Source organism: Tenebrio molitor, chromosome 5 (assembly GCF_963966145.1).
Source record: "Tenebrio molitor chromosome 5, icTenMoli1.1, whole genome shotgun sequence".
Lineage (NCBI taxonomy): Eukaryota > Metazoa > Arthropoda > Insecta > Coleoptera > Tenebrionidae > Tenebrio > Tenebrio molitor.
In genome coordinates, this window is record NC_091050.1 from 20,971,890 (window position 1) to 20,986,937 (window position 15,048).

The following is a 15,048-nucleotide window of genomic DNA, read 5'->3' on the forward strand; positions in this document are numbered from 1 at the left end:
TAGCAATTGTTGGAGTAAATCAGTACTTTTCTTGCAACAAAGTGACTGTAGAGTTCCGAATAGACTTCACGCATGTCTCTTTGTAGCTGTCATCACCTTTTTCTTCCTATTAAATCTTGAAACTTGTAAAAATGTCTGGTAGAGGGTTTACTAGAGTATCGACCATTAGTTCATAATTTCTTTCTTTGCAAAACTTAGAGAATTGTTTCCATGTACTCGACTTGGTCTAGAATCTAGATTGTATTTTCTTGCGAAAGACTTTGTGTACCTAGGTACTTGAAAAGCATTTAAAAAATGAAATTACGAATCAAAATGGTAAAATTAGTGGACTATTTATTTCATTTGTTGAATTATGTGTTATTGATATTATTTAAATGTATTTTTCCATTACAATGGAAGCAAATTTCCAAGTTTGACTGTTAATAACTCTATGGAGTTATTCTGCTCATAAGCAGAAGGTTTTAACAGTAAATTGGTACTAGAGTTTTTTTTTTTTTTTTGGCTTTTATGCACCATTTTTAGTACACCTGTATATATTATGTCATTTCATTATTTTTGTTGCTGTTACTATCTCACTATTCAGTTGTATTTGTTTTTTAAATGTTTAATAAATGTATATCACTAAAGTACGCTATAAAGAGAACTGGACCCTGTATATAATATGTTCTGGTAATAAAAGTAGCAAGAGCTTCCATTAATAACACAGGAGGCTTTTATAACAGTAATTAAATTTACATAAAAAGTTCGGTAGCAATTTAAACGGATTAAAAATTAAAAAGCTACATCAAACACAAACTACATGATTTGCATAATTGATTGAAAAATAACTGAGCGCATGTCTATTTGAAACCGGTGATTCAAAACCAACACATAATCTATCAACTGATGCAAAATCAAATTATATTATACATTATTATTTAATAATATAATAATATTTCTTTCAAGTAATTCTCACATATTATATCCCAAGTGCAATCCCTCGACTTCGTCTCGTGCTCTTATTTGATAATAATTGGTCTTCTGACCTCATTTATGGATGTTTTCGTTCATTAGCAAAAAATTTGCCGATATTAAAATTTTGCACGAGGGGTAAACGGCTGATTATTTCCTGAATAGAATGAAAACAAACGCATTATTTCCAATCCTTTTTATTCAAAATATATATTTTTTTTAAATCAGGTACCGACATTTTTTATCCGATTATTGCACAGTGTGCATTTTAGAGAAATTTTATCGGGTTATTTTTTGTTTTCTCGTTTTGATTGGTCAATATTTGTCACGCAATTGGTTGCTAGACACATGAAGGAAATAATCATTCTCATACGCAAAAAAAGCACATTAACCAAATTTCATATCTGTAAGTAAATTTATTGATAAACATTTTTTTAATTTATCAATCGAGACCTTAAACTCCAGAGATGACGACCTCGTGCATTAAACACAACCTTAATTGGGTTTAAAAGAATTTAAAAAACTCTTATGAACAATTAAATTTCTCTAAATGGTCATTTCTTGAAGCGGATAAAATGTTCCAGTAAAATATTTACAATTTCTTAAAAATTGCACACGATAAACATTAAAATGGGGAAGCTGAAATATGTGTCACAAGTTCTTGCTGCAGACCCCGTTAGAATAAAGATGTTTGCCTGTCTAATAAAGAAATAAATGTCTCCTATCTCTGCAGCGCACACAATAATTAAGAACTCCATGGCTTTCCATCTTTCAGCGACACATTTATGCTGTAACATTAGAAACTTAGCAGGAGAATGGTTCATTCATTTGTTTCATGATGAAAATAAACTTGTTTCAAATTGATTAATCTTTAAATAGCTAACACATACAGTGTAGAATAATGTACAACATACATTCCTTTAACTTAATTAAAAAACGGTGTAAAAAGTTTTATCGTCAAGCGGTCGAAATCGCAAAATTGCAAATTTTGACTTGGTTGGCTAAATACCTAATTGGCTTTTTTATTTAAACTCAAACCATTTACAGCTTTGCCATAAAATTGACAGTTCCCCTTGTCACCTAAATTTACGACAGCACAAGTAGCAGGTAACAAATAAAAATTATTTTCAAGGTCAAAATGTAAAATTGCGTTTAATTCAAAATTTAATTGGTGTTTTTTCCGCTGATTTCGTAAATAATTATAGGAAGCGAATCTGGGTAGGTTAGTATAAAAATCAGAATTTGACTTTCTGGTTGAAATTTGCTTTTTATTTTTTTTTTGGCTTTGTTTGTATGTGAAAAATTATCAAAAATTACGAAATGTACCTTACCAATACCCAGGTAAGTGTGAAAAATTTCCTTAACATTGACACGGAACCTAAATCACAAAAAAGTCAAAATGTGGAGGCGAGACGCCGGTAATTATGTTGATCAGCACTGCACTATTACTTTGATAGTAATATCCGTAATAGTGTATGTACTCCGGTAAAATTGCCGTGCCGCTGGGTAGTGGAGGGTTTAATTGTCGATTTCTCGCCTGCCCGTAACCGATGCCCCACCCGGTATATCATTCAGAGTAGTAGGTCTTTTTGCGCTCCGCCCAGTTTGCCACGATAATTTTCAAATTTGGGTCGGCGGTTGGCAATTGTTGTCGGTAGCTCAGTCTTGGGCGGGGTAAGGGAACGAATCAGCCTGACCCGAATGACGAGAAAGTAAGGGCGCCAGGATCCTCCGGCACTGATGCTTCGGGAGTATCCGGATCCGATGATACTCCGGGGCCGATACCCGAAATGAAACACACGTGTCCCAGTTGGCCAATTTAATTAAATTATATTCCCTGGTGCAGTGAAGTATTTACAATGATGAGTGAAAATAATTTGTACAATTGATTTTTGATGAAAAATTAAATTATTGTTCGATGTAGGTGGCCAAAGCCAAATATAATTGCGACAGCAAACGATAAAACAAAATGAATGAAAGGTCCTCACCGTTAACGCACCAAAATAATTACATATTAACTAAAAATGAAATTCCCGCACAAGCTTCGGTGCGACCACAAAACAAACGGTATCGAATCAAAGCGCAACTCTGAAGTTACCGGCAAAAAAGGTTTGGATTAAAATTACACATACAAGACAAAATACGCGTCACAAGAACGAGAGAGACGGTGAAACAAAAGAAGGGACGTTATCTCCCTGCCGAAAAACTGCCGCGGCCTCGAGAGATGAAGATAACCCCGACACGAGCAAAATGGAGACTCTGTTCTTCAAGGTGCGAATTTCGATATTCGGGAACGATCTAACCTGAGCCTCCTGCGTCGTCCTTCGGCGTCCTGCGAGGGTTCGCCGCTCGGCGATCCTGCCGCCGTTGAGGCCGCTGCTGACTCCGGTAGAGACGAAGAAAAGAAAACCGGAAAAAAAGGGGACTCAACGGATCCGCTTGAACGGGTCCGACAAAAGGTCCTCCCAAAAGATGCGGTTGTCCAAATGTCCTCTTAAAAGATCCGCTTAAAAGACCCTTTCATAGAAAGAAGAGAACGCCATTAAGGTAATGTACGGCAGGAAAACTGTGACTTACTCAGTCGGCGTGAGGTGAGGTCTTTTTTTTTTGGGGCGACGAAAAGCCAGAAAAAGCCCGTGACCCCCTGGATGCGGAAACTCCGACCGAGTTGGGGTTCCTGAAGGTACGTTCTCGGCACGAAATGGAGAACCACACAACTCCTCTGGACGGGCACGGGGAACTTCGTGAAAATCCCGAAAATCGAGGCGATGCACAAGAAAACGCTGCCACGAAGTTCACCCAGTCACGGTACTTTTCCGAAAAACGAAGAGTGGCGTCGAAACGGGAACTTATCGCCTGGCCCAAAAAAGTCTAACCAGTCTCGGTGAAGGACGAATTTTTGACGCGCGACAGCGGTACCGAGATAGGTTAGAAAAATCAAAACAAGGGGACCAAAATGCCTACGCCGTCGATCATCGATGAAAACCGTCGATCGAGACCGTCTCCAGGTGTTTCGGGAGATGAAGAGAGCCATCAATTGGGGGAAGTAAGTAGGACTGAGAGGTCCGTGAAGGAAGGGAAAAAAAATGTCTAGGGACGAGAAGGTGAAGGGAATTTATGGAGTTGGTGTCTTAAAAAAAAGGGAAAGGTAAGTTAACGGTACATTCAGAAGACCTACTCAACTCCGATAAACTCTAGGCCGTGAAGAAAGAAGAAGATAGGAAAGAGCGAAATTTTTCTGGCGCAGGGCCAAGGTTCGCGACCTCACAAACCCGACGGTATGTAGCTACCGTCCCGCTCAAATTGTGAAGATAAGGGCACGATTCCAGCTGCCTCTTCAGCTGGGGCCAAACGAAAAGAAAAAGGGGAAAAGCCGACAAGGAAAACCCAAAGAGAAGGCAAGGTAGAAAGGATTAACGACAACGACAAGCGAACGGGAAGATGAGGGATCGGGAAGGAAAAGGATACAAACAAAACGGTCGCGGTAACATGCGATTACTCTCGGCCTAACTGTGAGCGAGAGTTTACTGAATTCGTTACTTTTAAGGTTACTTTCGAGGTGTTCGAGCAACGATGGTGCATCCCCAAGCATTAGTGGAACCCATGAGCCACTCCGGCCAAATCCGCAAAAACGAAAAACGAACGGAACGGAATTTTCGAACCGTGACAAGTTGCTGTTTGGAGAACTTTATTTTAAATTTTTTTTTATTGGTAACCAATTTTGCTCATTTAAAACACGCCTGAGCGTGTTTAAATCGAACTGTGCCGTCGTGCTCGAAAAATCACGCGTGTTTTAAAAACCTTTTTGCGCGATTGTACTCTATTTGCTTGTTTACCATGTCTGTTTCCAAGACGGTAAGCTCTGTTTACTCGTTGCTAACGATAAACCCGACGGTAAGTAATTTTTGGTGTTCTAGAACGGTAAGTAAACTTTATTCAAAATTAATCGATTATTATAATAATTTTTATGTAGACAGAAGTTGAAGACAAGATGTGGGGGCACTTTCTGGAAACTCATAAAGCTCTTGTAGTCGGCTTTCCTTGGCGCATTACCGTTTTTTATACTTAATATATTATAATATCCACTTATACCTTAATATACTATAGTACATTTGAAACAAAAATAAATAAAATACAAAAAAAATTCTGGTGGTGCTTTCAGCGCCGTATTCTGTCATTATTGTAAAAGAACTCTCAATGTGTACATTTCAAAATGGTGAGAGTTTTTTGCTTTAATACCTGGTTACTAAAGTGACTCTATGACCCTAGAACACTCGTATAATCATAACATAAAATAATACATTTTGAAGTTATATTTATAATTTCTTTCCTAGTTATTTAATTTTATAGAGGCGAAATAATGCACTAAAAAGACTATACATGTAATTTGTTTATAAAGCACTTCTTATGCGTGGGATTACAAACTTATAATCACTTGTAAAAAAAGTTGTGCTTTATATAAATGTTGCGTAAATAGCTATTTTTAAAGCACAAATAAAAAATTAAATATTGTTAGGAAACCGTATTTGTTACCATTTCGGACAAAATTGGAAGATAAACAAAGCTTCTTTTAATGCCTTCTATCGTACATAAACTTTTCCACAAAAAGCTTTTAGTGTTATCCTTGAAATTTCCAAAAATAAATTCCACTGAGTTAAATTAATAACAGTCATCCTAGAAGTATTGACAATAATATATCCAATTCGGTCTACACGTAAAATGATCCCGACTTTGACATGGAAAAATTTTCCATGTCCCGATACACTTTGAATGACGATGTTTTAAAATGGTTTAGAAATATGTTTTATTCAAAATATGCAAAACAGCACAAACAAATTATAAATATTTATTACTTCATTTTTATCTTACAAGTCTGAGACGGTTTATTTTGTAAAATTTACATAGGCAACATCAACAACACCTAATTTTACCTGTATTTACTAGTTACAGTGGTACCGTTAAAACCAGTAATAACTTTCTTGTTCTCATACGTTACGATACAATCTTGCCAGAAATATTTCAGAATTTTTCAAACAGACGTAAAACGTGTGTTTCATTGACAACAAACAAATTATTTCCTGCCCTAAGCTCCTTCATGATGAACGTTGTTGAATAAAGTTCTCTGAAACTTGCCTTGGATAAATATACAAGCTTTCGACTCGGCTTTTGACCTAGTTTTTCCCGCGAGTTCAAGGCCACCGGTGTTTACATTTATGGCAATACAGTATCGACTGGAATTGTTGAGTAAAACCTGCACTTCACGGAACTCTTCAAGGGCGACATTCAGCTCAAATTGAAACACTACAGTATTGATTTGTCTTAAATAATAAATTTAATAACCGGGTGACGACCATGTCCTATACCTTCGTTTGTAAAGGTACAAGGCTGTCATTTTCTCATAAATATATTGCAAATCAGACACTAGCTCGATCTTTATAAATATGTAACTTTAAAAAGGTCTATCCTGAATATATTTGCAAAGCTAAGCTTTAATGCAAGAGAATTTTTCAGAAAAGCACTTAGTTTAAAAAACTGTTTTCAAAAATCAGAAACTAACTAAATTAAACATTCATCGCGAAAACTTTACCTCTGACGTTTTTTTCTTTCTATATGTATAGAATTATGTAAAATATATTCTAATATTGATATTCAGATATACAGTAATGTGTAATATATTGAATCGGGTGTTCACTTAAATTTATCCTCAAAGTAGGCGTTGAAGAGTCGATTGTGAACGCACCACGGGTTACAGATCAAGGATCAGCTGTTTAAATCCAATCTTACTTTTTGCGTTGTTTGTGTTTTTAATCTGCAGACTGACGAGTGGCGCGTTCACAATCGACTCTTCAACGCTAACTTTGAGGATAGGTAAATTTAAATGAACACCGATATATCCAAGGCGAGACGGGATTAAGAAAATGACATTTTACCACTTCATTTCGTTTAAGTAACTGAATTATTTTGTAATCCAACATTTAACAGCGCAGAATTGGAATTGGAGCTGAAGCAAGAAACTTCATTTTAAGAGTAATCCCATGAAATATGCTGGTCAGCTAGTCGCCTACACATCTTTGAGAAGAAATTATATTCCTTCGTTGTAAGACAAGTTCCCTCCATTATTGGGAACACAAACGACTTTCGTCGTTATATCCAAGCAACATAACGATAACGTCGAAGAAAACCACCTCGACGCTACTCGGCGTGACATAAAAACGTAATTATCGAGTGGTAATGAAAAAAGTGTGGTGAAAGACGAATTCTATTTTAAAAATCCTGTAAATAAGTCGGGCGATTGCGTGGGTGACAAGAGTTGAACGAGTGGAACTGGAATTAAATATTCTTATTCAACCCACAAATGGAGTATTACGCCCACACAAATTCGACCACTTTATTTAATTATCTGTAAGTAATTTGCCGTAACATTCGCAAATTAAAAAATGAGAGCAATGCATGGAAAACGGAGTTTAAAATTCTCAAAGAATTAACAACTTCAGTTTTCAGAGCGTTAGTAAATTGGCTGGCGTTATTGTTAGAAAAAGTACCTAGACGAGAAGCAACGAAGAAGTAGGCATCAAATCCTTGTGCCAGATTGAATTTTTTTACTCATACAGAAACCAGACTTGAGTCCTGTTAAAAATTCATGGAGACTCCCGCAAATTTGTCCCTGAGAAAATAATCGATACATTCTAAATGACAATGGGTAAAAAATCATAACGATTATTATTGATCAAGAATATCAACGAATATTCTGCATGTAAAAGACTTGTTTATATTTAAAATATTTATTGTGATAAAATTCAACATGGACAATTAAGTCAGATTTATTGTTTCCTGCAGTTTTAATTACTGTCGTCATCGTTATCCTGGAACTCCATTAAAAGTCGAAGAAGCTCGCGCTTACACCGATTTTTCATAATCTCATTTTTAAATTTTCGCAGTTCTCCTGCAATTCATTTTTTACTTTCAAAAATCAGTTAAGAACAAACATACCCGCTATAAATCGACCAAATAACTCTTCATCATCTTCTGCTTTCTCAATTATTTTGTTCAAGGCAGATGCGGTTAGCTTAAACTCAGCTTCTCCTCTCCTTTTAATTTTTTTCAATGGTTTATGTACGGCGACTCTTGGAGAATAACTAAAAGTGGGTTCGTTTTCTAAGATTGGGTGATGGTCATGTTTGTCAGGACCAAGGGGATCTTGACTTTCTGTGTTGACTGCATCATCTGTGTTTTGCATCCCTGCATTCTGCAGACAAATTTTAATTGCTCGATCGTGGTTAAACAAAAATATTCACTGTAAGTAAAAAATTTCTTGCCGGTAAAATGTTCTGTATTAAGACACTCAAGCAAATTTGTTTGTACCAACATTGATGTGCAAAAATAATATTACGTTAATTAAAATTCTAAAAGAAAATAAAACTGCAATTAAAGCGAATGTGTCTTGAGAACTGTTGTAATAAAGCATGCATCAGTAATGAACATTTCAATAGCTGCAGTAAACTTACTTCATATAATAAATGTCAGAACTAACGTGCTTAAAAGTGCTAGAAAGTATGACATTGATGAAACTCTTAAATTAAAAATTTTCATAGACCCATTAAAGTAAAAGGGCCAATCAGACATTTGTTGACTGTCACTCTTAATTAATTTATTAATACAATCTGTTAAGGGGAAGAATAGGCCAGTGGTGAGAGCCAAATTAAGGCGATTTTTGTCGACAAATTGTGGCCAAACTAATCAATAAATTTTCCTGAAAAAAATATATGCCATAAAACTAGTGTAGATTGAAGGCTCTTGATATTCAAAATGTTCAAGACGGCCTTAGTTTTCGCAAAAAAAAATAAGAAAACGCCTAATAATTTGCCTTACTTTAGAATATTTTTCTGAACAGGACTTTATTCAGATGAGAACAAGAATAATCAACATGTATCGATTGATGTGTTGTTGAAGTGTTTGTGAAATTTCAAATTTGTTGAGTAATTACAATCGTTGTAATTCCTTGACAAAATTTGATTGTACAACGGAGTGAAAATGCAGCCATCGGCATTCTATCCTTCGCGTGTTGTCTTCGTCAAAGGCCTGGCCCCTCGACTGTGTTGGACGGGGTTGCACTCGAATGTTTATTGCATTTTGCATTCTGGAATTTGCGTTCAGGTAGAGTAGTAAAACTAGGAGCGTAAAGAAATTTACAAAAAAAAAATTTCTGCATCTACGTTCTGCATTTGCTTTTAGCTTGATTTGATAGAGCATTGACTGTGAACAGTTGATATTCGTAATAACGCCTAATAATAACACTTCAGAAATTTTTCCTCGAATTATCACTGTCATTTTCTCCTCCTTCCTCGAATTTTGCTAAAGTCATTTTTGATCCACAGTAAAATTTTTGTTGTTTTCAACTAAGTTAACTAACGCTTTGAGAGTCATAAAGACTACGTATAAATTTAAAAAAATGTGTAAAAGGTGAAAATGAAATTTTCTTTCGTGGAATTGTCATGCCGAATACAACTCCGTGGTACGAAATTACGGGAAATTTTGCTCCACATTTTACTCGTATTTGTTTCTTAGACAATTTGTCGTCGAAACAAATATTCGTATAATGAGATCAAAAATTTCCGGCAATTTCCTACCCTCTCGTTGTATGTATTAGTACTGAAAATCGCACGACACTTAAAAATAGCCAATAGAAAAACAGAAATCGGTGTCGTTTCTATAACAATATAGCAATTTCCTGGAAATTTTTTGCACCTAGCTAACCCACTCGGGGTATTGTAAGTGAAAATAGAAAATATTATTTAGAGGAAGGCGAATGTATTTTTAAAAACAATTAGCGGTACATTGCTCGTATATAGTTACAGGTAGCCGGAATAGCCAGAGGGGTCCGGCACCACTAAATTGGGGTAGAGAGAGGTAACGATTGAACAGTGATAAAAAAATATACGAGTATTTATGCTTATTTTCCCTCAACATCAAATTGAACGGTATTTGTTTTAGAACTTTCAATTGCAGCCTCCATCCAGACATGCAAAGTACTTCCTTCGTCCAGTTTAATTTTACTGACACTAGTAATAGCCAATGTTAATTTTTTTTTTTGAAAATATCTATCGTTTTTAGTATCAAAGTCATACGGGCTGAAAGGTTATAGTTTTGACTTAATGTATTTTAATTATTGGAAAATATTTTCAGAATTTTTTAAAAGGTAATGGAACAGCGACATTTGAGATCCAGAGCGAACTAGTGTAAATTAGAGGTGTTAAATAAACCATTAAATAAGTTCTTTAAATCGTCGATGCACGGAGTGTGAAAACGTTACACTATTACCTATTATTATGCCATATATCCGCAAAAAAAAGAATACATAAGTTGTCTGACAGTTGGGCACCAATTGTCCTTTCAAGTGTCGTAAAACTGGTGACAAAACTGTCGTTGCCCTGTTGTAAACTGATTATGAGAAAGTACCAGAGAAGCCAACACGACGTAGAAAAATTTTATACCGAACACAGCATTTCGTGAAGAGCGCTAAATGTGAAAATTAGAATTTGGCTCTCACCACTGGCGTATTCTTCCCCTTAAGTAAAGAAAAACCAACTTTTCCGCACTGGCATCCGAGAAGTAGTATGTATTTCCAAAAAGTGTGCGGGAAGTAACTTGCCGCACTAGTGCGTATATGTACAAATCTAATTTAGTATCTTTAGTATATTTCATTAATAAATCTCACCTCTTCTACTTGATCCACGGTCTCACTTGTTGAACATTCCTCCCTACCATTTGACTCCACTGTATACACACTTCTGCGTGGATGTAGATGATTTTGTAAAAACAATAGCTTTTCAAAACACCACAATCTAGGTTTCTCACTACCCGAGTCTCGCAACAAGTGAAATTCACGACAAAATTGCGTGCGCAAATTATTAATTTTTGCTTTAACTTCTTCGACTATCAACAACAAAAAAATGTATATTTTATTAAATTGTTGTCTGTGAAGAACTCACCTGTTGTATTTGGGCGCACGCTATTCGACAGTTTCTCAACAATTACTTGAAGAGCTTCTCTTCTCGCAGTTTTATTGTGATACTTTCGATGTTTCAACATGTACAGCATGGGATTTTGCTCGTATAGTGTGATCAAGAAAGACGTCTGTTCGTAGTTCCAAGCCATTTTAGTTGTTCAGACAGAGTCGTGCTTGTGCAAGATTAATACTATTGGCAAAGCTGAGCTTTTTAATTTTGTTTGATTCGACTGTAAAAGTAGAGCGAAAGCGTCAGTGCTTGTATGCGACGAGTTGGCTTCGACTGTTCGATGAATCTAGCCCTTGGTGCGCCGGCGCGTTCACCTACCTGATCTTGGCCTCTGTCCTTTGTTCTGTTTCTGCATTTTTCATTCATTAGTCACCGCATGTAGTGCATTATAGGTATTGGACCCATCACTCAACAAGAAAATGTGACTAAATGCTATCAAGAACCGCAGAAAAAAATTAAAAAATGTTTAGTTTTAAAATAAATAATCTATTGATTGTTTAAATTGTTCGCGAATGTTAAATTCGTTTCAAGTAATCTTCACTCTTACAGTAGCGGCAGCGGAAAATCTGGCTTCTTGACTTAAATAACTTTGGGCTGTGTTTAAATAAAACTGTAAAGATTATCATTATTATGATTTACAAGGACAAATTTTTGCCTGCTAATATACAGGTCCCACAAGTGCGCGGCAAAATTTTAACCACGAGCTACTAGGTTTCATGTAGAACTCGAAAAAAATATTTAAAAAATTCTATGTCAAAAAATAAAATGACATTTATTTTTTGAGCTACAATTTTTTTTAATTGCTTTTAGTCTTCTACATTGTTCCACAACCTAGTAGGTAAAATTTCGGCACATTTTAAAAATACACCCTTTTATATCATATTTTATAAAACGTACACCAATGCAGTTTCTTTGTTTTAAAGCATATTTTCTAGAGGTTGCGAAGTAACCATTACAGTTTTATTTAAATTCAACAAAATAGTTATTTACGAACCGAGTGCGAGAAAACATTTTTCGCACATGAGTACATTATTTGAGGCACAAGCGACGAAGGAGCGAGTGCTTCATTTGCGCGAATGTTCCGAATACATCTTCTCGCATCGAGGTTCGTACAATATTTTTTGAAACGAATATTAGCATTTTTAAATTATTACCCAATAGTTCCTAATTTAGTGAATCGATGGCGCCTGCCCAAGTGTCAATCGAATTAATAGCGATTTATTTTCGTTCTTTCGAAACTTTCAACATCCAAGTTGGAGAAATGACGTTTTATAAACCAGATTTTATTATTATCAAGTTAAATTATTTTCTGAATGCGCAAAAAGGCCAATGCTTTTTGGATGATTTTGAAGCACTAGTGTGTGAAATCTACGTTCGCGGTTAACTGTTGCGTTTGCGAAATGTCATTTTGTAGTTAGTGAGTTCAAAAAATTATTTATGTAAATCCAAAAGCCAGATTTCCATTTTCCCCGGCCGCTACTATACTATAAGTACAGTAGGAGAATACAATATTGGAAACTTATTATAAAATAAGCCGATTGCCCCTTACAATGGTTTATGGCTTGTCCGTAAAAATGTCGTAAATATTGCCTGATTTTGGTCTGTTGGGCACGCTGCTTGATGGTCCGTACTTAAAATTTTGTAATGTGTACCAAGAATTTTGACTCTCTAGATAACAAATGGATTATTGGATTTTTCGGGCTCTTCTAGGAGACCACTAATTAAAAATGACCCAAAATACCTACTTATGTCACGCGAATCTACGTTGAATACCAAACAAAAAAATTTAATATGAATTTGGTCTTAGACTATTGATTATTAAATTATTATTATTATTATCAAAAATCACATTTATGATAATCCTGATCGGTGTGAGCTATTTTTATTATTTCGCAAAAATTTCAGAGCACAAATGCGTTGAAGACCTCCAGTATAGTATTTTTATGTTAATAAGGAATTTTGACTTAAGCCATAAATAAACCGAACAAAGACCCTAGAAATGTATTGTTACATTGTGGCTGTCAATCACTAGCCGGTCTCCGACAAATATTCTGAGTAATTATGCCACATGTATGGAGCGATAACTATAAATTTTACATTCGTTTTTACGCCTACTTGGACTACAATCATTTATAATAAACCTGTATAATTAACTTTAAAGTACATAAAAAAAACACTTTGTTTTGTCTTTCTTAAATTACGATCTTGCACCTCACTTTCCGTGTTTAATTAAAGTTTAAGTAAAGTGTAAAATCAAATTAAACTAATTAAAGTAACATATTGTAGTGACCCAGTTTAAAATTTAAATTTAAATTTCCGGTACCGCCACAACAGCGCGCCAAATGTGAAGGTACTAGCGGCTAGACTAGGAACTGCGAGCGGAAATATAGCGGGGGGTTGAAGCTCTCTCGCGCGGGTGGTTGAAGGGGGGTAGGTCACTTTTGTTTGGTTTTTTCGAAACGAACAGACCTTGCGAAGAGCGATCCAATATTCCAAAAATCTGTAAGTTACATCTGAACCGATTACACTACCGTTCCGAGCAGATTTTGTGTCCCCGTGAAGAATCCGGCGTTTTTTTAATTCACCTGGGTAATTTATCCCACTTTCGTTACGTTTTTTTTTTTTGTGTTTTGTTTTTGGGACCAGGACCACGTGGTAAGGGTATGTTGTAGATTTCATTTTGTTGCATGCTGTTTCTTTAAGAAGCGCCCATTTGTTAATTTTAAGCGTTATCCCTAAGTTTCTCCCGGGAGGTTCATTTTTTTGGTAATCAGGTAATTTCGGAAATTAGGAGCCGTCGTCCGAACCGCGAGCGTCCATTTTGTTTTTTTTTTTCTAGCATTTTCTAACGGCACTCGACCCGCCATTTTCTTTTTGTTTAACATTACCAACGATTATTGTATTCGTTATTTATGCTGCTTACCGATATTTGTGCCAGTTAAAGCGTTTTTTTATTTTATCGTTATTTTACTTCGCGTTTTGTCCCCTTTTATTTGCACATGGTTTAATGTTGCGTTTTGTTTTGTTTATTTGTCATTGTTTAATGTTGCGCTTTGTTTTGCTGAATTTTCTCATCTTTTACATGTTACGCTGGTTCGATTGAATTAAACTCGGTTTTTTTTCTTTGTGTTGTTGCTAGATTTCGGAAAGGTTAAAGTAAAATGTTGTAAGTGCGCCCCTATGGGAGCTAGGTGACAATCAGGAAGTCGTGGGGTTTGTTTAGTAAATTTTTGTGGAAGCTACGGTTATTTAAAGCCGTTAGCGAAGGCGGACCTAGGTCTTCGCATATGCGGCGGCGGGATGTTTTCGTGAAGCTTCCGTCGAGGTTATAGAGATTTCGGGGTTTTGTCCGGAAACGGTTGGTTGGGGACGGTGGAGCTAAATATTCGCTGATGCTGTTTAGTGATGCTAATCGTACAACCCCGAGACGCTCTGTCACTCTTACTTGGTCGGCGAAATAGTCTGACGTTCATTAATACCACGAATATCTATAAACGTCGCTTGCTCTCAAGATGATTCAGATTATTCTTCTGAGTCCCCTCGCGACCGAAAGTTTGTTACCTCCAGCTCTAAGCTCCCGAAGGCGTACCTTGACCGCGTAGTTCCGAGTTAAACATTGTTTATGTAATTAATCGAATTGTAAAATATGAGTAATACCTGGGATACGGTTTTTGAAGAGGGTTTTTCATCCGTCCCTGTCTGTAATAACTGCCTTATAATTTGTTTACTTGTTTTGCAAGCTTTAAACTATCATTTTGCCTGTCATGTGCCCGTTTTTCTGTTATTTTAAATATTGTTGCAGTCATCTTGTCGTTTATCTTTGTGATGTGCTCAACTAGTTAATTTCTTGTACTTCGTTAAACTTAATTTCTGTCCTTTGTATTCGTTCCAATTTCTTTTTCATTAAAGTTATTACAGACATTTTTAATAAAAGGTATTTTGCGTCCCTCACTTGTGTGTTTTATTTGCGGCACTCTTCCAACTGGAACCCTCACCGTTTGCATTCCGAACCTTTTCCGCCAAAAGAAAATCACAACGTAGGGCTCCTCCGATTCGATGACGATCACGACTACATTTGTTA

At 36.0% G+C, this 15,048-nt stretch overlaps 1 protein-coding gene across 1 annotated transcript; it reads right to left on the reverse strand.

Annotated features, from left to right (window-relative positions):
* Nucleotides 1-7,737: 7,737 nt before the first annotated feature.
* On the reverse strand, nt 7,738-11,727 carry LOC138132096 (uncharacterized). The gene is made up of 4 exons (XM_069049468.1): nt 10,941-11,727; nt 10,667-10,884; nt 7,942-8,197; nt 7,738-7,894 (listed from the first exon to the last, which is right to left on the reverse strand). Exons 1-4 carry the CDS (start codon nt 11,104-11,106, stop codon nt 7,791-7,793), a joined length of 744 nt encoding a protein of 247 aa, XP_068905569.1. The 5' UTR covers nt 11,107-11,727; the 3' UTR covers nt 7,738-7,790.
* Nucleotides 11,728-15,048: the final 3,321 nt, after the last annotated feature.

Bases quoted from the DNA above. Each gene is read 5' to 3' on its own strand.
- LOC138132096 (XM_069049468.1), bottom strand. From the start codon at position 11,106: ATGGCTTGGAACTACGAACAGACGTCTTTCTTGATCACACTATACGAG. The intron at 8,198-10,666 runs GTGAGATTTATT...ATTTGTCTGCAG, and splicing joins CCGTGGATCAAGTAGAAGAG to AATGCAGGGATGCAAAACAC. The intron at 7,895-7,941 runs GTATGTTTGTTC...AATGAATTGCAG, and splicing joins ATTTGGTCGATTTATAGCGG to GAGAACTGCGAAAATTTAAA.